The sequence below is a fragment of the Trichosurus vulpecula genome, chromosome 3, assembly GCF_011100635.1.
Source record: "Trichosurus vulpecula isolate mTriVul1 chromosome 3, mTriVul1.pri, whole genome shotgun sequence".
Lineage (NCBI taxonomy): Eukaryota > Metazoa > Chordata > Mammalia > Diprotodontia > Phalangeridae > Trichosurus > Trichosurus vulpecula.
In genome coordinates this window covers 175,115,469-175,137,087 of record NC_050575.1, presented here as the reverse complement: position 1 = coordinate 175,137,087, position 21,619 = coordinate 175,115,469, and the positions used below count along the sequence as shown (strand labels likewise).

At 43.3% G+C, this 21,619-nt stretch overlaps 1 protein-coding gene across 1 annotated transcript; it reads right to left on the bottom strand.

Moving 5' to 3' along the window:
* Positions 1–1,715: 1,715 nt before the first annotated feature.
* LCN12 (lipocalin 12) lies at positions 1,716–8,661 on the bottom strand. The gene is made up of 7 exons (XM_036752718.1): positions 8,451–8,661; positions 5,629–5,765; positions 4,691–4,770; positions 4,266–4,382; positions 3,027–3,128; positions 2,594–2,626; positions 1,716–1,942 (listed from the first exon to the last, which is right to left on the bottom strand). Exons 1-6 carry the CDS (start codon positions 8,580–8,582, stop codon positions 2,601–2,603), a joined length of 594 nt encoding a protein of 197 aa, XP_036608613.1. The 5' UTR covers positions 8,583–8,661; the 3' UTR covers positions 1,716–1,942; positions 2,594–2,600.
* Between the last annotated feature and the right edge of the window lie 12,958 nt (positions 8,662–21,619).

The following is a 21,619-nucleotide window of genomic DNA, read 5'->3' as shown; positions in this document are numbered from 1 at the left end:
CTTGGGGGGCCAGTTCCCTTAATAACTAGGAGCATCCCCCAGAGCAGTGCAAAGACTGTTGGACTTGTAGTTGAAGGATAATTTTAAATCAGTTTTATCACCTTGAATTTACCCACATACTTCTTCATGTGTAAAATGAGGGGGTTGTACAACGATGCTCTCTAAAGTTCCTTCTAATTTTAAATCTAGGCATCTATGTGGGTAGGCATGTGGTTGGTACTTAGTGTTTGTTAATTGATTAAGCTAAAATTCCATTGAACCCAGAGCTTAATCTTCAGGCTGAGCTAGGTGAAACTGAGTTATTAAATGAGCAGTTTCAGATTTGTGGGTTTGGAGATTGAAAGAATCTCAGGCGTCTTCTAGTCCAATTCTTTCATTTTAAAGATAAGGAAACTGAGGCCCAGAGAAATTAAGTGACTTGCCCAAAGTCACACAGACAGAAAAAGCAAATGGGAGAGACTACACCTCCGGCACTCTTCTTCTATGTTGCATGACTCTTTCGAAGTCTCAGAGAAGAAGGCATTCAGCATCCTACTCGGAACAGCTTGATTAATCGTAAGAATGCTGATCACTGACCACTTCTCTGGGTCACCCCACCCTTATGTCCCTGCCTTCCTCTACCCACAATCCACATTGTGAATTTAGACATATCCTCTCTTACAGGAAATTGTAACTCTTTATCTATCTATCAGTCCACTTATCTAATTAAAAGATTTATATCACTCTCTATTCATGCCTGGCCCTAACGGATCCTTTCTGCTCTCATCTAAGTGTGTGCTCTTCCTGTCTGAATGTCAACTGAAACCACCCCTGTCCATTGGGTCACATAGCTGGAGGCACTACTACTAAGCTACAAATGTTGCCTAGTAGGCACAGAAACATGGGCAGGAGAGGGTGGGAAAGGGTCAGTTCTCATTTGTCTTTTTAAGGTTTGCAAGGCTCTTTACATTCATCTTATTTGAGCCTCACAACCCTCTTGTGAAGTTGGTGCTAAAGATATTTTTATCTCCATTTTATAGATGAAGAAACTGAGGCTCAGACACTGATTTTAAACCCATCTTAACTCTAAGCTCAGCAAAAATAGACTCAACTCATCTGAGACAAGCGGGCACTGGAAGATGGACACCATTTGTGCCTCCCTGCCTAGGAGCAGGGTAAAAAGTAAGAAAATTTACTTTGTGGTTGGACAAAGTTGGGTTAGAAACCCAAATTGTTTCCATTTCTAGGCACCTGATTCTTCATTGTGCCCTCTGTTTCTGTACTAGCTCTCTCCCCACTGGCTCCTGGACAATTTCAGAGAGTATACAAGGTGCCCAGTTATTCTAAATTGGCATCTTGAAGCTAGAGAAGGAGAAACTTCTTAGCTCATCCGCTCACCCTACTAACAATGAAGAAAGCTTGTAAAGCCCCACCCGTGGATCTGTGTGGTAGAAGGGAAAGAGGACTGTCTCTGGTACTTATTCCCTGTGTGACTTTGAGCAAAACACTTCTCTTCTCTGGGACTCAGTTTCCTCGTCTGTAAAACGAGAGGGTTGGACTAGATGATCTCTATGGTACCTTCCATAGGTAAATTCTATGATCCCATAACTTGACCGGTGAGCTAGTTAGAGACAGTATGGTCCTACGCAGGTACATATGACCATAGCGTTCCCTTCTTTCTGCTGCCACCTGCCTTTCCCTTCTCAATTGACACAAAGGTCATGAAAACAGACTCATTGGTATTTGACACTGTTTATTTTTCCACTACTACCAATTAAAAGGGGGAATAGGTGAGGGGAATCTCTGCTTGCAGAATCAGTCAGAGGCTGGAAGAGGGGCCTCCAGTTGTTTGTTGATAGATGATTCAAGTAGAAGTCCCACTTGAGGAGGGGGGAGGTAGCTGTGGATCTCAGAATGTCTGATGATCAAAGCTGGGAAGGTGAAGTCTTTTCAGGACTTGGACCTGTGGGAAATGTGGTATGTAGATCACCTGGACAGACAAAGGGATGGAAATATGGAGAGCCAAGGTAGAGACAGACAGACACAGAGAGACAGAGACAGAAACACAGAGACAGAGAATGGGGAGACAGAGAGATTGAGAGAGAGGAGAGGAGAAGAGAGAAAAGGAGTCAATGGGAGAGAAGGTACCAGGAAAAAGGAAGAATGGATGGAGAATGGGGAGAGAGCTATAAAGATGCAGAATGGAGAGAGGTAGAAAGGGGACAAAAAAAGGCAGAAAAGATGGAGAATGGTGAAAGACAGAGACACACAAAAACAGAGAAGACAGAAAACAAGGAGAGAGAAACAAAAAGACAGAATAGGGAGAGACAGAGAACGAGGGAATCAGAGACAGTTAAAAGATGGAGAATGAGAGAGACAGAAAGAAAAGTAGAAATCAAACCAAAGACAGACAGAGTCAGAGAATGAGAAGAGCATTGAAAGTGCAGAGATATTGTCCTCTTGCTCCCTTCCTCCCTGGGAGTAAGAAAGCTATGTACAGTAGCTCCCATGAGACAAGCAGAAAATGACCTTTATACCCAACCCAGACCAGGCCCCCAGGAAGCTCCCTCCGTTACAGAGTTCCCATAAGTCCCTGATGTTGGCTCATACTCACACCTCGATCAGGCCTTAACATGAATGCACTCTTCTGTTGGGAGCAGAAATAAAATAGGTTAAGTGGTGGAGGTGTAGGGCTGGGGTGGGGGGAGGGAGGGAGAAGTGTAGACTCACAAAGATGTCTCCCCTCTCCCCTTTGCCCTATCTGACATAGAATGTGGGTGGAAAGGGAAAAAAGAAAGGGGAGAAAGGAGAAGAGCCTTCTGTGAGGATGGGGAACAGAGGGGTTAAAAAGGGTGATAAACTACATCCTGTAAGTCCTTCAGCCTTTGGTGAAAGGGAAGGAGTCCCTGGAGGGAATGGCAGCGTATGCTAGCTAAGGGACCGTGGGCTGACATTTCTCTTTCTCTTTGCCCTTCTACTATACCCCCTTTTAAAAATCTTTCTTTCTCTCCTCTCTTTCTTTTTTTTTAATTTAATTTTTTTCTTACCGACTCTTGCTGGGAATAAAACGTTTCTTTCAGTGAGTCCCAAAGACTTGACTAGGTTTGTGAATTCTTCTTTCAGTGCAGGTTTCAGCTCCTCACCTCTCCCTATGGTCAGGAAGGAAACCAGGTTTTGGTCCCTAAGTCTTCATCCTAGGGACTTATTTTCGGTACCTGTCTCTTCCAACACTCCTTCCAGAGAGTGTGCCCTACCTGGAGTCCTAGCTGAGCCCTGACTGGACAGTCCTGACGAAATATCCCCAGGGATGAAACCAGAGCTGGGACCCTGAGGAGAAGAGCCAGATCTAAGGGTTCTCGGGGTGGGGGTGGGGGGGCAGAGAACTCCAGTGACCAGGAATTTGGGGCTAGCACCCAGGGTTGGGGCAGTGGAGGGAGGGGCAACTCAGTGATATGAAAAATTCCTCAGGTTGGAAGAGATTTATAAATCCCCTTAGTTCAACCCTTACCTGAAGTAGGAACCCTTCCTTATAGACACCAGGGACAAGTACCTGGAATGTCTCCAGTGACTTGCTACTTACCAAGCCAGTCCCCTGACTTTTTGGCCATCTCTAACTGATAGGAAAGACCCCTTTAGAATGAGCTGAAAATTTTGTTATCCTGTTTACACTTTGGGTGCCCTCTGGTGCTGAATGGAGCAAATCTAATCTCTCTTCCACATGAAAACCCTGAAGGTATTTAAAGATAATGATCACATCCCTTCTCATTCTTCTCTATTCCAGGATAAACAATCTTATCACATGGTTTGGAGTCCCCTGACCTGCCCCTCATCAGCATCCTGGTTGACCTCCCTTAGATGTAAATGGAACACACACTGCAGAGTGGTCTGATCAGTGCAGGGCACCATGGGACTATTACCTCCCTTGTTCTGCACACAATACTTCTATTAATGCAGCCTAAGATTTGGATTAACTTTTTTGGCTGCCACATATTACCCTGTTAGCTCATACGGAGTTTGCCATCAACTAAAAGCTGCCAGATCTTTTTCACATGAACTGTTTGTTGTCACCCAAGTTTACAGCTGACACTTATCCCTTACATTTCATCTCATGTTTGGCTCATCTTTCCATTTTTCTAAGACCCTTTTGGATCATTACTCTGTGCTAAGGGATCAGGGCTCAGTGGCTGGGCTCAGGAATCCATCACCCAGCCGAGGGTCCTTTGGAAATTTAGGCAGGAGGCCCTGGGACTCCATCCACAAGGAAAGTGGAGAGATTGAGTACTCACCATACAGAGTTATCTTGAAGTAGTCAGTGTTATCCACACTCTTCTGAAAGTACACCATGGCGAACTCATTATAGTTGGTTTTCATCACTCTCACTACATAGTCCTGCAATCCATAGCCTACCCACAGAAGTGGGGTATGGGATAGGAGAAAGAAGTGAGGAAGTCAAAAACATGTCACTCAAAGAGAGGCTGCCCACTGCCTCTGCTGTGTCCTACAAAGGAGAAGCTGGCCCTTGGATCTATCCCACTACCAAGAGGTCAGGATGTGATGCTGGAGATGTCTTCCCTCGCCTTGCTTGCTGACATGGCATCTCACCACCCTGTCTAGACAAGTCTACATCCCACTTTTGAAGGCTCCTGCATCCTATCCTTTGGACCCTCCCACTGGAATAGCCCCCACTTGATTCAGGGGAACCCATGCTTACTCAGGAGGTTGCCCAAGGTGAACTGGCCCGGCTGACCTCTTGGAACAAAAGTCCTCACAAATTTGTCACATTGATTACCCCTGAGAGGAAAGGATGGATGAATGAGTAGTAGTGCCACATATACCCTGGGTCTCCAGGTGCTGGACCTACCACTTGTCCCTGTCCTCAGAACCTCCTCCACCCATGCCTTGGATCACATATATGAGGCCACTTGCATCTGGGCCTTGGGGTGGGGAAAATGCATCCTGGAGCTAGAAAAAGCTTTGGTACCTCAGCTGGGCTCCTATGTGACCCCTACCTTGCCCCTGCTGCCCCCTCTTCCCAAGTCTAAAACTTCTCAGGTCCCTCTGAGAAAAGAATAGGTAGTTGGGCTAGTTTTCTCCCTAGGGTTCTGGGGTTCCACCCAAGAAAAACTCCCTAGAGAGAAGTCTAAGGGCTTTCAATCTTCCCTATTTTAATCCCACAACTATAACTTTCCTTAATAAATTCCATCCCTAAAAGACATGTCCTGAGCTTTCCTCCTAAGACTTGATAAGAAGGCATACAAGTTCCTCACTCTGAAAACTGTTCTCCCCTTCCTGTTAGAGGAAGCTTCAATAGCCCACGAGGGCAAAGATCCTTCTCTCAATGTGGATAGAAAACATTATTGACTTGTGTGTAAAATGTTTCTGTTATTGTGAAACTGTAAGATTAAGATTCAGAAAAATAATCCCCAGGGGCACCTGAAATGCCTTTACCATTCTCTTGTTTCTCTCATACCTTCAAGCTCGTTTCCTTCATTTTAACTTCTCTGTTTTAGTCCAGTCCTAATCTGCTTCTTTCTTTTACCTTGTGTACCCCCTCAACACTTAGGGACTGAGAGTCTGGATCTTTTCTCTCTTCAAAATGTTAAGGACAGTGGGGGAACCCATTACAAAGCTGCCATGCCCCTGTCTTACCTGAGCAGGGTGGAGGTGACCCTGTAGCTATTGTCTTCTTGTAGTTCGTAGGTTGTGGTATACATCTTAGATTGATCCTGATTTGCACTTGTAAAGGCATTCCCTGCCAGGCCAACCACATACCATGTCCCTGCAAACTGTTGGAAGAATTGATGACTGGATGTTTGGGGGGTCGGAGAGCACAGGGCAGAAGGTGGGCAGAGTGCTTAGCCTTCACCCCTCCATGATCTTAGACCTGACTACCCTTCTCTTTCCCTCTTTAATCTTAGAAGAATTTCGAAGGGGGAACACAGCTTAGCCCTGAGAACTCTCTATTTCTAGCCCTGAGAATTTCTCTCTTTCCATTCTCCATGACTTTGTATTGGCTGTCCACTATGTCTGGCATGTTCTTCTTCCTCAGGTCCACCTGTTGATTTCCCAAGGCTAAGTCCCCTCCATAGGCCTTTCTGCTCCCCGCCCACCCCCCCTTTGTGATTACCTTTCATCTACTTGTCACAGCTTTTTGTATATAACTAGTTATTTACATGTTATAAACTGGAACGTGAACTCCTCGAGGGAAGGGCCTGTATTTAACTTTTTTTGGATGTCCCAAGAGTAGGACAGTAGCTGTTTAATGTAGATTATTTCATGGGTGCCGCTGTATAAGTCGTTTAGGAGAGTTCCTCAGGGTAGGGTTTCTAGGACAGGTGACACCCTTGGTGATTTGACTAGGCAGATAACTAATGGCTTCAGACACTTACTAGCAGTGTGATCCTGAGCAAGTCACTTAACCCTGTTTACCTCAGTTTCCTTATCTGTAAAATGAGCTGGAAAAGGAAATGGAAACCACTCTAGTATCTTTGCCAAGAAAACCCCAAATAGGGTCACAAAGAGTCGGATGTGACTGAAATGACCCCACAACAACAACAAATAACTAATGAACCCTTGTGAGGACAGAATCAGGAGCTGGATAGTAGTTTTCTCTTCTAAATCACCTCAGTACTTTCATTGTATGAGACAACTAGATGGGGCAGTGGATAGAGTAATGGGCCTGGAGTCAGGAAGACCTGAATTCAAATCTGCCTTCAGATACCTACTAGCTGTGTGACCCTAGGTAAGTCACCTAATCTCTGTCTCATTTTCTTCAGCTCTAAAATGGGGATGATAGCAACACCTTCATGTGATTGTTGTAAGAATCAAATGAGATAATATTTGTAAAAAGCACTTAGCACAGTGCCTGGTGTCTAGAAGGTACTATATAAATAACTATTTATTCCCTTCCTCCCCCACCCCCATCCTTTTATTGTCCTTTTTAATATATTCTACCTGGTCTTGTGACTATTTGTGTGCTTTTCTTAGCCCTCCAGCTAGACTATGGACGGACTCCCTGAGGTCAATACACAACAACAAACATTGATCAGACACATTCTATGTGCCAAAGGTGTTGGGATGATATAAAGGTTAGATAAGAAAGGGTCCCCACCCTAGGGATGATGCCATCATAGGGAACTAGGAATCATAATATTACATGATAAGTGCACCAGAGAATTATAAACCTATAAACCTGTTCTATGGATTCTAGGGGACAGGGCTGGGTAAGATCATTGCCATCCCTGGAGATCAAGGAAGGTTTCCTGCTGAGGATGGCATTGGAGTCAGGCTTTAGATAAGGAACAGGAATTCAGCAGGTGAAAAGAAAAACGATTAGGACTAGGAAATTGCCTGAGAGACACATGTAGAGACAAGTGAGCCCAATTTATGTTTAGAGTGTAGAAAGGTACCCAATTTTTGTTGGAATATTGAATATTTGGACAGGAATCCTAATCATAATAATAGTGGTAGGGACTGGACTTGTAATTTCACTGATATAAGGGACCCCTGGATGAAGACAGTCACTTGAAGGACTGTACATTCTCTATAACTTAGAGCCTTAGTGAACTCAGAGCAACAAGGGGTTAAGTGGACTTGCCCAGGGTCACACAGCCAGTATAGATCAGAGGCAAGATGTGGACTCAGATCTTTTTAGCTCTGAGGACAACTCTCTATCCATTAGGCCACTCTGCCTCCCAATGCTGCTGTTACTGCTTCTGGTAACAAAAATGATAACAACATTCTATGATACATAATATTTTAAGGTTTGCAAAGCACTTTATATACATTACATCTCTTGATCCTGAGAACAACCCTGTGAACTCGGTGTTACAAGAATCATGTGAAATAAAACTGGAAAGGTAGAATGGTGTTGGGCTGTAGAGAGCCTTGGATGCCTAGCTGAGAAACCCAGACTTCATCTGGTACACAACAGGGAGCCACTGAAGGTTTGGGGGACAGGCACCAGTACTTTATCTCCCAGCACAGGATTCTACGCAATTGTTCCTTGGGGAATGATAACTAGACATTAGCTACTGGTGTTTCATGGTGAGAATTCTGCCCAATTTCATTCATTCAGCAAATATTTATGGCTGAGTCTAACATTCTAGCTATTACAAAAAAGGAGTTCTCTGAAGTGTGGGGTGGTCTAAGACCAGGGCTCCCCAAAGTCTCCAACTGTGTTTTGTCTATCAGACCAGAGACTATGGCTATGGGAGCTCTCCCTCATCAGACTAGGAGCTTCCTGAGAGCAGAGACACTCTCTGTACTGTAGGAGACAATATTAAGACTAGAAGCCAAATGTTCTAGCTCAGAGGTCAGTGCTCTTTCAGCTATATCCCACTGGCCTCTGCTAAGTGGGTGTCTGTCTCCTTTCTTCTCTGTTCTCCTACCCTCTTCACAAACCCCTCCCAGGAATCTGACAGTCCTTGCTTCTGACTACACTTCAGATTCCATTACAGGGCTCTGCTTACCTGCTTTGGTAGGAAGTTAGCCTGCAGAGGGACTCTGGACAGGTCTGGGGCAGGGATCTGGGGCCTGGTCTGGGCCTGGGCCTGCAGTATTCCAAGCAGGGCAAGCCCCATCCATAAGAGACTCACAGCCATCCTTTTACGAGGTGGGTTGGACTGATGGTGAGCTGGGCAGGTGATGGGAGATGAACTCAACAGGGAAGGCAGGACTGGAGTAAGACAACTGGACTGAGGACCCCTATATATGGGCCCAATTTGGCATCCAGCCACCCTAGGGAGGATGTTGATTAATTCTTTGCCAAATTCAGGAAGAGTTGGGCAACCTTGGAGCCTTCATACAGGAAGACTTGGCAATACTTTGCCCCATTTCTTCAGTCAGGAATTACACAAGATGGAAAGGGAAAGGGGGAGGACTTGGGCAGCTGGGGGTTGGGGAGCAGGGAAAGGGCTATAGAGGGAGATGGGAAGACACCTCACTGCTCAGCCCCTCCACAATAGCCCCAGACCAGCCCTCCCCCAGCTTCTCCTTCTCTCACCCTTCACCAAATCCAGGCTGGTGGGCACTTAAAGATCACATTCTGTCAGGGACAAGGGAGCCTTACAGGATAGAAACTCAGAACTGAACAGAGAGGCCTATTCAGAACAGGTAGAGCCAGAAGGAGGAAAGATAGGACTTGGCATTCATGGCAGGGTCTGTCCAGCTGACAGCACACCTCAGGGGAGGATGAGAGAACTCATATCCTCTCATTCCCAGATGCACAACACAGCTGGGCCACGAATGTTCCCCTTTCCAGGGCCACACAGGGAGGGTGGCAAATGGAGGATCATCAGTGGGGGCTTAAGGCAAAGCTACCATCTGGGGTCTAGAGAGAATTTCTTCCTATTCCCTTTTCTTGTTAAGGATGGGCCCAGGAGGAAGGATTTAGTGTCTGAAGGAAGAGGGATTGGAAGGACAATGGGAATCTTAGGTGCCAACAAAAAGGTCAAGAAGGGAGGGCCCCCTTTTAATTGAGACCTGGACAATACCTCTCCTTACTTCTTTTTCCTTATTCAGACTGTGAGCCCAGCCAAGCACAGGCAGAAAGATGGATTTGCAGCCAGATTCTAGTTAAGCAGAGGAGGGGGAGGGGGAGGACAGAGGGAACAAAGAGAAGGTTCTGGGGCAGGGAGAGAGGGGAGGCAGCAGGTAGGCATGTGATGGGGCCATTCTGCAGTAAATATAATGAGGTAGCAGTTTCGGCTGGATATTCACAAAACCTTGGGATGGGGGATGGGGAGTATGAAGAGAAGCATCCAGGCCCACCCCATCCCCCTTCCCAAATCCCTAGTTCTTTCCTCCTTGTATGAAACCATTCTTATGGCAAATTCCAACAAAAGGTGCTTCCAGCACCAAACAGTGTATTTGACATAGTGGATGTTTCATATTAAATGAAAAAAGGAATGTAAGAGTACTTTTTAATAATAATAACTCATAATTAGATTCAATTCCATTTTTTAAAACATAAGTACCTACTTTGTGCAAAGCACTGGGCTTACTAGATGCTGGGGATACAAGTACAAAAACAAAACATCCCCTGCCTTCAAGGAGTTTACATTCCACTGAGGGGATTTATATTCTACTGGGGACCAAAAACCGAGTAGTAAAGTGAGTAAACACAAAGTAATTTCCAGAGGAAGAGAACATTAATGTCAGAGGGATTGATAGAAGGAAAGAAATAAGCATTGATTAAGTACCTACTATGTGTCAGGCACTGTGCTGAGCACTTTACAGTTATTATCTCACTTAAGCCTCACAACTACCCTGGGAAGTAGGTACTATTTTTTTTTTTTGAGGCAATTGGGATTAAGTGACTTGCCCAGGGTCACACAACTAGTAAGTGTCTGAGACTGGATATGAACTCAGGTCCTCCTGACTCCAGGGCTGGTGCCCTATCTACTGTACCACCTAGCTGTCCCAGTAGGTACCATTATCATTCCCATTTCCTCAGATGAGGAAACTGAGGAAGAGAGAGGTTAAATGGCTTATCCTCAGTCACACAGTAGTCCGTGTCTAAAGGCTGGATTTGAACTCAGGTCTTCCTGCCTCTAGGCCCAGCCTTTTATCCACTGTGTCACCTAGCTACCTCTATGGAATAGAGGGTGAAGGGTGAGGGAGGAAAGGATCAGCTTGGTGAGATCACAGGACTTTTGGTTGTAATATGGCACAAGGTCATTTCTGTGTGGAGGTAAGACTGTATATATGGGGACATAGGGAATTCTTGCAGTTGGTCACCAGTGACTAGAGGCCATTCCCAAGATATTTGGGTCCTGAAGATCAAGAGGATAGACTAGTCTGAGGTCCACATAAAGTGAACTAGCAGGCACACTCTTTTTTTCTTCCTTGGAATTATAGACCAGAGCCTAGCAAAGTGGGTCTGGGTTCTCAGGGGCAGTGAGGGGATTTCTTTCTCTTCCCCTCCACTCCCCAGAAATGTTATTGCTCAGTTATTTCAGTTGTGTCCAACTCCCCATGACCGCATTTGGGGTTTTCTTGGCAAAGATATTGGAGTGGTTTGCCATTTCCTTCTCCAGCTCGTTTTATAGATGAGGAACCCGAAGCACAAAGGGTTAAGTGACTTGTCCAGGGTCACAGAGCTAGTAAGTGTCTGAGGCCAGATTTGAATTCAGGGAGATGAGTCTTCCTCACTCCAGGTCTGGCACTCCAGCCACTTCACCTCCTAGCTGCCCAGAAGTAGTTAGGGACTTTTTACAGAAGTGCGTGGATACTCAGGGTGGTGGCCTGAGGTTCCTGGACCTCAAATTCCTGGCATCTTCTGCTTTATTGTTTTCTTTTCTGAAGATGGGTCAGAGACTAGAGTTCCTGACATTGGGTCTCCCTTGCCCAAGCATCCAAGGAACTGATAGACTTCCTACTGACACATCGGTCTTTGCATGTGGTCTGAGAGGAATTATCCTGGAGTGGATTTTCCCAACCTTGCAGGTAATTTCCTGGCTGATTCCAAGTTGGGGCATTGTTAGTCTTTGAGAGATTTCCTCAACAGCATGCTTCTTGGAGAAGAAAGGGGGATGGCCACTATGAATCCTAGAGCTGAAGAATCGGCATGAAGAACGTCTGGATTTTGAGGTAGATCTGGACCTAGCCAACTCACTATTATTCTCAGGCAATAAACAGTAAGCGTCTACTATACGCTGGGCACTGTGCTAAGCAGTTGCCAGGAGCTGCTGCATCTGTGCAGGTCCTGTGTGAAAGGAATGCTTTTTTAGTAGCTCCAAAAATGTATTTATCTTCTGGAGGATTCTAATAGGCTAACCAAATACTTTTCTATGCAGGAGATGAGAAGTAAAATATGAGAAACAGTGAGAAAGGCTGAATGACAAAGAGTGAATAAAGGAGAGTAGGCTTCACAAAGCACTTTCCTCACACCCACTCTATGAGGTAGGTAGTAGAAATATTACACCTGTTATAAATGAGGAAACATTCTCAGAGAGCGGAAGTGAATTGCCAAGGGTCACACAGGTCCTCAGTGACCAGAACAGAGGGGAGCTATTATCATAATCATAAATGTTTGTTGGATGAATAAATACACAATGATTCAGCAGAAAGTATGTTTGGCATAATCAGGAAGGGGATTAGGAACAAAAGAGAAATCTTTATGGAAAGGCGTGTGGTATAATGGAAAGACTAGTTGGTAGAAAATCTGAGGACCTAGGTTCAAATCCTGCATGACCTTTGGCAAGTCACTCAACTTTTCTAGGCTTCAGTTTTCTCATATTTATGTAGCAAGCCTCTGGACTTACTCTCTTAACCTACACATGAATGTACAGGTTAGGTTCATGAGTGAGGCTAGGGATACCCCTGAGGAATTGGAGTATTTATCTCTAATGTTATTACTTTGAGCTTCTATTCCACTGTGTTCTCACCAGTATTAATGACTATGATTTGCACTCTTGTTTCATTTAACCAATTAATATCAATTAGCTTTAACAGAGTGGTGTTTACTGAGAAGATAGAGTAAGAACAGAAGAACAAACATTTCCTCCCAATACTTAGGGGTGCATTCTTCTCTCTATCACTTGGTCCCTGGGAAGTGTAGGCTCTATCTTAAAGCGGTTGCTATGTAGCATCTATGTGACCTAAGTTTACTTCTAAAAGCGGTAGAAAGGAGGTATATTTATTATATAGAGACATATTTTTGGACATGTCCAGTGTGCAAATTTGACAATTAGTATTTGTTACAAAGAGTTTTCTTTCTTCCTTCCTTCCTCTTTCCTTCCTTCCTCTTTCTTTCTTTTTCCTTCCTTTTCCTGTTTTCTTCCTTTCTTCTTTTCTTTTTCTTTATTTCCTCCTTCCTTTCTCTTTCTTTCCTCCTTTCTTTCTTTCTTTCTCTCTTTTTCTATTTCTTTCTTTTTGTCAAGTGGGTAGAAGAAATTAGGAAGGAGAGAAAAAAAGTGCCTCTTAACTTAAAAAATGTTTTTTAAAGACTGTCGGTGTAAGGGAGGAGTTTCAAACTTCCCACCTCAATTAATCAATATAAGGGCATGACTAGGTTTTTAAAGAATGCAAACAATATTATTTATACCCTCTGATCCCTTTATGAGGTACAAACCTCTTTGATTCACCAAGAGTGAAAAATCACGATTGGCTAGGCAAGTGAGCTAACCATGCCTCTAGGGGTTTAAATTGCTGGAAGAATTTGATCAGTGGACCAGTCCAACAGCAAAGAGTATCTTGATGAGGCAAACCCTTGAGCCTGTGCCAGAGGGTAACAAGGGCTAGGGGGAGTGAGCCCCCTAACTTAGCATGTTTTTGGAGTACCTGGGCTGGTAACAACAATGCATCCAGAGGATACACTGAGGACAAACATGGACACAGACAGACATAGAAGGATAGTCACCTGAGGGAGAATTTATACCTCCTGACAAAGAGAATGCTATCTATGGACTCTAGAAAAACAGCAGAAAGCAATGCCTAAAGTGAAATGCATGAAGATTCCATAAACGGAGGAAAGGACTCCCAGTGCCAGGACTTGAGAAGTGCCCCTTTGCCGCACAGCTTTCCTCCCTGGGTGCCATACTCGTGGGTGCCAGGGAAACAAGCCAGAGAATGTGTGTGTGCAGGGGAAGCATGTACCCCCAGTTTGGGGGAATGTTTTTGTGCCAACTGTTCTTGTTATATCCTTGTTATATCTTGTTATTAAATACCTTTTGTGAAAGCTAATTGAAGTCTGACTAACTGATGTTAATGAGAAGCACACTGCTGGGGACTTGTAAGTGACAGCACTAGAAGCTTCAGTTGCTCAAAGTTGCCTCCAGAACCCTGAGAGAAGAAATAGTCAGCTGCCATTCAAGGACCAAAGTGAGTGAGAATTGAGGAAGTGACCCCACAGGGCAATTAAGTGGTGAAGTGGATAGAGCACTGGGGCTGGAGTCAGGAAAACTCATCTCCCTGAGTTCAGATTTGGCCTCAGACACTTACCAGTTCTGTGACCCTGGGCAAATCACTTAACCCTGTTTGCCTCAGTTTCCTCATCTGTAAAATGAACTGGAGAAGGAAGTGGCAAACCATTCCAGTACCTTTACCGAGAAAATCTCAAATGGGGTCACAAAGAATTGGACAACAGCCTCACAGGGGTGCTATATCAGGAAGATAATTGCAGAGGATGTATACCCAGAAAAAGTCTATGAAAAACTTGACCACATCCTCCAAATTCTGTGAACAGTCACTTTGATACTCAACGATTTCAATATAAAGGCAAGAGCAGGGGAGAACTACAAGAAATATGTTGGAGAATAGTATTTGTTATATAATAATATTTGGGAAATGAAAGAGACCAAAGGCTCATTGACTGTTCATGCTTATATATCGATCAATCAATAAACATTTATTAAGGGCCTCCTATGTGTCAGGTGCTGAACTAAGTGCTGGGAATACAAAAAGAGGCAAAAGACAGTCCTTGCACTCAGGGAGCTAATGGTGGAGATAATATGCAAACTTATATACAAAGCAAGCTATATACACAATAAGTAGGAGATAATTAACACAAGGAAGAGGCTTCCTGCCTAGCCAGAGAAAGCAGAGAGTCAGAGTGGAGGAGGGAGAGCATTTTAGGCATGGGGGATAGAGCTGAGAGATAGAGGGTTTTGTTCATGGAACAGACGGGAGGCAAGTGTCACTAGATCAAAGAGTGCCTATCAGTAAAAAGGTGTAAGAAGACTGGAAAGATTTGAGGGGGCTAGGTTACAAAGTGCACTGAATGCCAAACAGGTCAGCAGGTGAAGTAGTATAGAGAGAGAGACGAGAAGAGGGACACCTGTATATGGTTAGAGGTTGTGATCTGAAAGAGGATCCATCAAAGGATACAGAGGAGTGGTCAGATTGGAGAGGAGAGAAAAATTGTGAGCCAAGTTATCAAACTCATTGAGCAAGAAAGGGGTCTGTAGACAAAACCTACTAGGATTTTGATTGGGTGGTAGATATCAATAGCAGGGACTTCAAAGGAAGATAGATTACTGAATGACGGAGGACGGGCCACAACCTGGAAATGGGGAACAAGGAGTATTCCAATCTTCTGCCTTGATCAGTGAGCCAAGGAGAAGGTGCAGCCAGTACTGGAAAGGTGGCCAAGGAGATGGTGTCATCTGGGGGAAACCAGGCTTCAGTAAGAGTTGGTAGATGGAAGGAGTGGAAGAGGAACAGATTTAAGTTGAAGAGAAATTGGTTGCCTATGGAACAAGCATTCCAGAAGTCCCAATAGAAGGTCTGGGTGGAGTTAGGTTGAAACTTTGGGGTGGGAGGGTTGAGGGGGACAGGAATGATGAACTGTGTGGTAGGGCGTGTGGAATGAGGTTTAGATGATAATTTACAGGAGTTCAGAGTCACTGGGATGTGAAGATGTGTGACCAGGTGTGAGAATATTCATCGTTGAATAGAATACTTTCTTGAATACTTTCATTTTAAAAATTTCAATTTAATTTAATTTTCAGTTCTGAATTGTCCTCCCATCACCTTCTCCCCCACTCACTGAGAAAACAAGTAAAAGAAAACCAACTACAAATATAAATAGTCAAGAAAAACATTTCTATATTAGCCATGTCAAAAAAGAAAGAAAGAAAAGTAGAGAAAAGAAAAGAAAATGCTTCAATCTGCTCTCTGGGTCCATAAGCTCTCTATCTGCAGGGAGAGTGCAGGTCAATGAAAACTTTCTTCCAGAAGAAAGGCAGAAGGCACTGGAAATGGCAAGCATAGAACAGTATTACAAAAACATGATGTTGATTATACCTTAATTGACAGGAAATGAATGGTTACTCATGTGGGTGAATCAGCTGTCTGAATGTAGTCAGGTAAACTCTATTGACTAGTCATAGAGCAAAGGTCAAAATCTAAATCGCCTTAAAAGACGAGAAGAGAGAAGACTGCAAATAATTGCAATAGCTTCAACCCGACCTCTTAAAAAAGTTGTCAGTGCTGAAAAGTGGGAAATGGAAAAAAAAAAGCTGTTATTGACCTAATCATCATTTCCTACAAAAGCCTTACAGAATGTAAAATAGTTGCCATAAGGCAACACTGGATCTCTTTGCCAAACAGAGAGACACAGCCAAGAGCAACACTGATTTAAAATATAAACTCGTCTGCAAAATACTACAGAAGCAGATGGTGGAAATTCACAAATAATATTGCCTTATAACACAGTGAAAAGCAGTGTCAAGAAGGGGAAAAAAGATCATAGTAGGCTTGGCCTGAAACCCAAATGAACTACATCATCTCAAGAGAATTCATAAATGAGATTGGCTGGAGAAAAACAAAGAAAGGCAAGATGGAACAAATTTGTCATTTTTTCTGTAATGATTAATTTTTACTAGCAGAAAGATGAGCCATTGTATGTAAACACTAACACCTCAGTCTTTGATGTAGATGCCTAGTGTTTAGATTTTTTGACACTTGCTAGTCAATAGAAATGGCATTTGGGAAGTTAGGTTGGGAAGGTCCAGTCACTACTGTACAAGACCAATATAAAGATATCAGGGAAATCTATGATGGAAGTGGCACAATCTTGAAAGTTTTGAGGGATTAATTTGTAAGATATCTCAGGGAAGGAAAGACACCAAAAGCATGGGGAAAAAATCTGAAACAATATTAATACACTAAGAAGGAAGTGGTGAGGATATCACTAACTACCAACCCATATGCCTTTTCATCTTTATAAGATAAAGTGATCTACATGCATATTAAGAGAGGTCTTAATAAAAATAGAAAAGAACAAAGTTTCACAAATGAGTCTTGACTACATATTTACAGAAGTTTATAGATACAAAATCCCATTATATTAATTATGTGTTCATTGTTATTTATTCCCTGTGACAGGATCAGGGTTCCCTGCTTCCCCTCAATAGGGATTCGCTTTCCTTAAAAGACAACAAATCTGTTCCTGGAAATTGAATGACTCCTTCCTCATTTGATACAGCCTCCTGATTACCTGAAAAGCACATGAGTCACCATACCCTGCTCTGCTATCCAGACCCATATCCAGGTAGAGACAAAGGTGTCAGCTCCAGAAAAGCCACTATACCCTTGCTGTGTTAGATCAAAGTAAAATCCCTTTTGTTAACTGTTCAGTGACTTGTGGATGCCTTGATTTGCTCCAACATCTAGCCTAAACAGTGTGCAGTGTTTTGGTGTGTCTGGTAATTGCAATGAGATGACATGGTACCATAGTTGACATCATGGTTGAAATGGGCTCCAGCTTCATTCAGCTGCAGGTGATGTAGTAGCAAAGGCAGCGGTGGTGGGAATGACTCAGTGTTTGCAAGAACAAGATGATAAAGGAGCAAAGAACTTGAGAGAGGAATGTGTAGAGTTGAACTAGTTCACCAAGGGATCAAGATGGTGTAGGGAAACTAGTATGGTGCAGGAGTGATGGTCTGAGAAAGAACTGAGAGGTCCAGGGATTAGAGGTCACTATGTGGATGAAGAACTAGGTTTGGAGTTGCAAAGGAAAGGTGGAATGACAATAGATTATGATCAGATAAAGGAATTTCAGAGTTCATGGACATGAAAGTGGTGCATTTTTGAGTAATGGCAAGATCAAGGGTATGGCCATCTTTGTTTGTGGTTGAGGTGGGGGAATAGGTCATGGGAAATAAATAAGATGAGGAACTGTGAGGTTAGGGTGTTAGAAGAGTATCAATATGTATGTTGTAGTCCCCTAGTATGAGGGTAGGAGTTGAGGAGGAAAGAAAGACTGAGGTAGGCACTAAACCCACTGAGAAAAGGGAGTGTTCTGAAGGTAAGTATAAAATAGCTACTAGAATTTTGATTCAGTGGTAGATATGGACTAAGTTAACCTCAAAGGAGGAGAAGTTACCAAGAGGGAGGTAGAGGGAGAGCATGGAAGTGGTGGGGTGGGGGAGGGGAGCAAGTATTCCAACTCTACCTTGATCAGTGGGTCAGGGGGACTGAGTAAAAGTGCAACCAGTACTAGAAAGGGTGGCCAAGGAAGATTCATTGTAATAGGGAACCAGGTCTCAGGAGGAGCCAGAAAATGGAGTGGGAAAGGTTTAAGATGAAAGCAAGTCTGTTACCTATTGAGCAGACACGTCTGAGAGCAGTGGAAGGAGTAAGTAGCTTTAGAGTGGGACATTAGGATGGTTGGATTGAGGGGAATGGAAATAAGGAACTGGGCAGTAGGGGATGGAGAATGAGGTTTGAATGATAATCTATGGGTTCAGAATCATTGGAATGGGAAGGTGGAAAAGGAATTCCCTGTAGATGGTGAGGTCCTCTAGATACTTCTGTTTATGGATGATATGCTACTGATTGCATCAGAACTCAGGACATTCAAGGCTCTCCTCAATAACATCTATGATTATTCAAAAGAGATTAATCTTATAATCCATATAGAAAAAATTTGGATGAAAAATGTTTATAGTCCAGACTATGACATGTATTACCATGACTGCAGCCCCAACACCTTGTGCTGGAGGTGCAGCCCAAAACCCTTGCAATTCTCACCAGCAGCCTTGGATTTTCCTAAATGGGCCCCACAGAAACCAGGGCCAAGGCCTTAGATGCTGCCACTATTTATTGCAGGATTTGTGTATCTCTTAACTATTTAACATATACAAAACTGTGCTACCATTTTATTAAGTTCCTATCTTTTTTTTTTAATGTGTCACTGATTAAGTTTTTGAGTGTTGTGTCCCTAACTCCAATTGCCCCACAAGCTCTGTCATTTTTACTGAGCGATGTTGCATAGCTCGGTGAATTTTAGGAAGGCGTGTGTTGAGTTATAGCAGAACTAACTGTATATGAGAACATATAAATAGCTATTGATGATAGTTAACAAATTGGGACCAGAAAGAAATAAGAGGAAGAGTCGTGCTGGATTATATTTGGGAAAATGCATTCCATTAGTGATCCTAAGCTTTATTGGAGGGTAAAGCCTCATATTTTCAATACATTTATTCTCCCATTTATGCCATATGGTTATGAGTTTTAGAAAATAGTCCTAAGAAATCAAAGTTTTGGGTGACTTTAAGAGCCATAGGCAAAATCAGGCTGCTGAATATTTGCAATGATGACTTACACTGAAGAAGTCGTGTAAAGTATATCATTGAAGAAATACATGATCAGAAAAGGAGATGGGTCAGTCATGTGGTGAGAGTGAGTGAGAATAAAATTCAGCTGCTCTATTAGTACCTAGAAAATAGAAAAAGATGTAGAAAGACATGTTAGGTAGGTTTTCCTTAGAGGATCCATGAAAGAAAATGAATACAATTCTAATGGGATAAGACTGTGTAGATGGATTGTCATCTGTACTGATGTCGAGTGAACCCTGGTCCTAATGAGATCTTAGATCCATTGAAGAATGGAGGCAACTATGTGGCATTGGGCCTGAAGTCAGGAAGACTTGAATTCAAATTTGAACTCAGGCACTTGCTTCCTTAGCTGTGTGACCCTGGACAAGTCATGTAACTTCTGTCTGCCTCAGTTTCCTCATCTGTTAAGTGAGGATAGCAATAGCACCGACCTTGCAGGGGTGTGGTGAGGATCGAATGAGATAAATTTTGTAAAGTACTTAGCATAGCACCTGGCCCAGAGTAGACAATTAATAAATCCTTCCTTCCTTCCCTCCTTCCTTTCTTCCCTCCCTCCTTCCTTCCTTCCTTCTTTCCCTCTTTCCTTCCTTCCTTCCCTCCTTCCTTCCTTTCTTCCTTCCTTCCTTCCTCCCTTCCTTCTCTCCTTCCTTCCCTCCCTCCTTCCTTCCTTCCTTCTTTCCCTCTTTCCTTCCTTCCTTCCCTCCTTCCTTCCTTCCTTCCTTCATTCCCTCCTTCCTTCCCTCCTTCCTTCCTTTCTTCCTTCCTTCCTCCCTTCCTTCCCTCCTTCCCTCCTTCCTTCCTTCCTTTCTTCCTTCCTTCCTTCCTCCCTTCCCTCCTTCCTTCCTTCCTTTCTTCCTTCCTTCCTTCCTCCCTTCCTTCTCTCCTTCCTTCCTTTCCTCCTTCCTTCCTTCCTTCTCTCTTTCCTTCCTTCCTTCCTTCCTTCCTTCCTTCCTTCCTTCCTTCCTTCCTTCCTCCCTTCCTTCTCTCCTTCCTTCTTTCCTTCCTTCCCTCCTTCCTTCCTTCCTCTGAAATAAAAGGAGAGCAGTGTGGCATGGTGGAAATAACACTATACATGGCTCTAGAAATGTGAATTCTAGTCCCAAGCCTGTTACCTAGCAGCTGTGTGACCCTGGCTAAGGAACTTCAGATGTGCTAACATATGCAAAGCCATTTGCAAACCTTAATGCACTCTGCATGTCAGTTATTATTGCTGTTATTTCATCTCTCTAGCACTCACATGCCTTATTTATAAAATGAGGGAGTTGGATTAGAAGATTTTGAAGGTCCTTTAACAGCTCTAATGCCTGGGACCCGACAGTCAGGGTCAGTATTCAGTGATTTGGAATAAGCTTCCCACAATGCCTCACTGCCCCTGCACCCCTCCCTCACCCATTTGGCAACTTTTTAGAGGAGAATTTTACTGGAAGTACAAGGCAACAAAGGCTTTACAAACTTGCATCAGAACAAACTGTTTCTTCTTCTGGGGAAACAAATAGTGTTGCCAGCATGAGACCTTGGATCTTCCTAGAAAAAGTATCTAAGAGTCCGGACTATTCCTCCCAGTGACGAGGGAAAGATGTGTGTCAAAATATATGATAAAGTTACTCCAGGGATGAGAGGAACTGGGGGGTTTGACTGCTGGCCCTTTGAATACGGAAAGAATAAGGCCTGTGTCTAAAAGATTCAGGCTGAAAAACGATAAGAAAGAAATGGGTTAGGAGAGGGAATTATTTGTTTATTTTTTGTGTTGCTTTAAGAAAAATGATGCCCTGTATTTTTCCATCACATTCATTTCTCTCCCACTTCCCTCCCCAGCAAACCATCTCATATAATAAAGATTTTTAAGAGGGGGAAAAAGTGGTTCATCAAAACCATTCAGGGCTAATGACTTGCATTAGTGCATCTGACATAATGCACCACATTCTGCAGTTTTGTCTCCCTTTTGCTGCACATTGTAAGCTCTTAATAAATGTTCTCTCCCCCTCCCCTACTCTGTCTCTCTCATTTATCTATCAGTCTATTTATCTGCCTTTCCACGTATGTTGTTGTAGTCTTTGTATGTAAGGAATTGCTCCTTTCATATACACACATCTTGGTTGCTGACAGGGGTGCATTTGTGTGTATAACACTAATCAAATTGCCTGAGAAGAAATATCTCTTAGACAAAATGTTGAGGAGAGACATAGACTCTTCTGAAGATCTGAGAGAGAACTGCCCTTATATTAAATGAAATAAATAAAAATTATGAGGACCTTTTTGAAGACCAAGCACTGACTGCAAGGCATTGTAGTTCATAGGATCATTTGCATGAGACTATTTTCAAAATTCTGAAGTATATAGCTGATAAATTATAAATCATATACCTTTGGGGACCATGGGAAGATTATATAAAAACTGTTGGGATTGTATTGGACAGAAGAGTAGAATTTTTGAGTTTACACTATAAATTAAAAATGAATCACTCATTACAAGGAAGCTCCAGTTTGAAGCATTAAAAGCTGGAAAGCAGAAGAGAGGTAGGATGGGAGATAACCCCATGAATAAAGAAGCAAGTGAGGAAGCCAAGCTCAGGAGGA

What these genes read in the sequence shown, in the direction of transcription:
- LCN12 (XM_036752718.1), bottom strand. Translation starts at nt 8,582, where the DNA reads ATGGCTGTGAGTCTCTTATGGATGGGGCTTGCCCTGCTTGGAATACTG. An exon ending in CTAACTTCCTACCAAAGCAG is followed by an intron (nt 5,766 to 8,450) that starts GTAAGCAGAGCC and finishes TTCTTCCAACAG; the next exon opens with TTTGCAGGGACATGGTATGT. An exon ending in CTTCAAGATAACTCTGTATG is followed by an intron (nt 3,129 to 4,265) that starts GTGAGTACTCAA and finishes TCCTGACCATAG; the next exon opens with GGAGAGGTGAGGAGCTGAAA.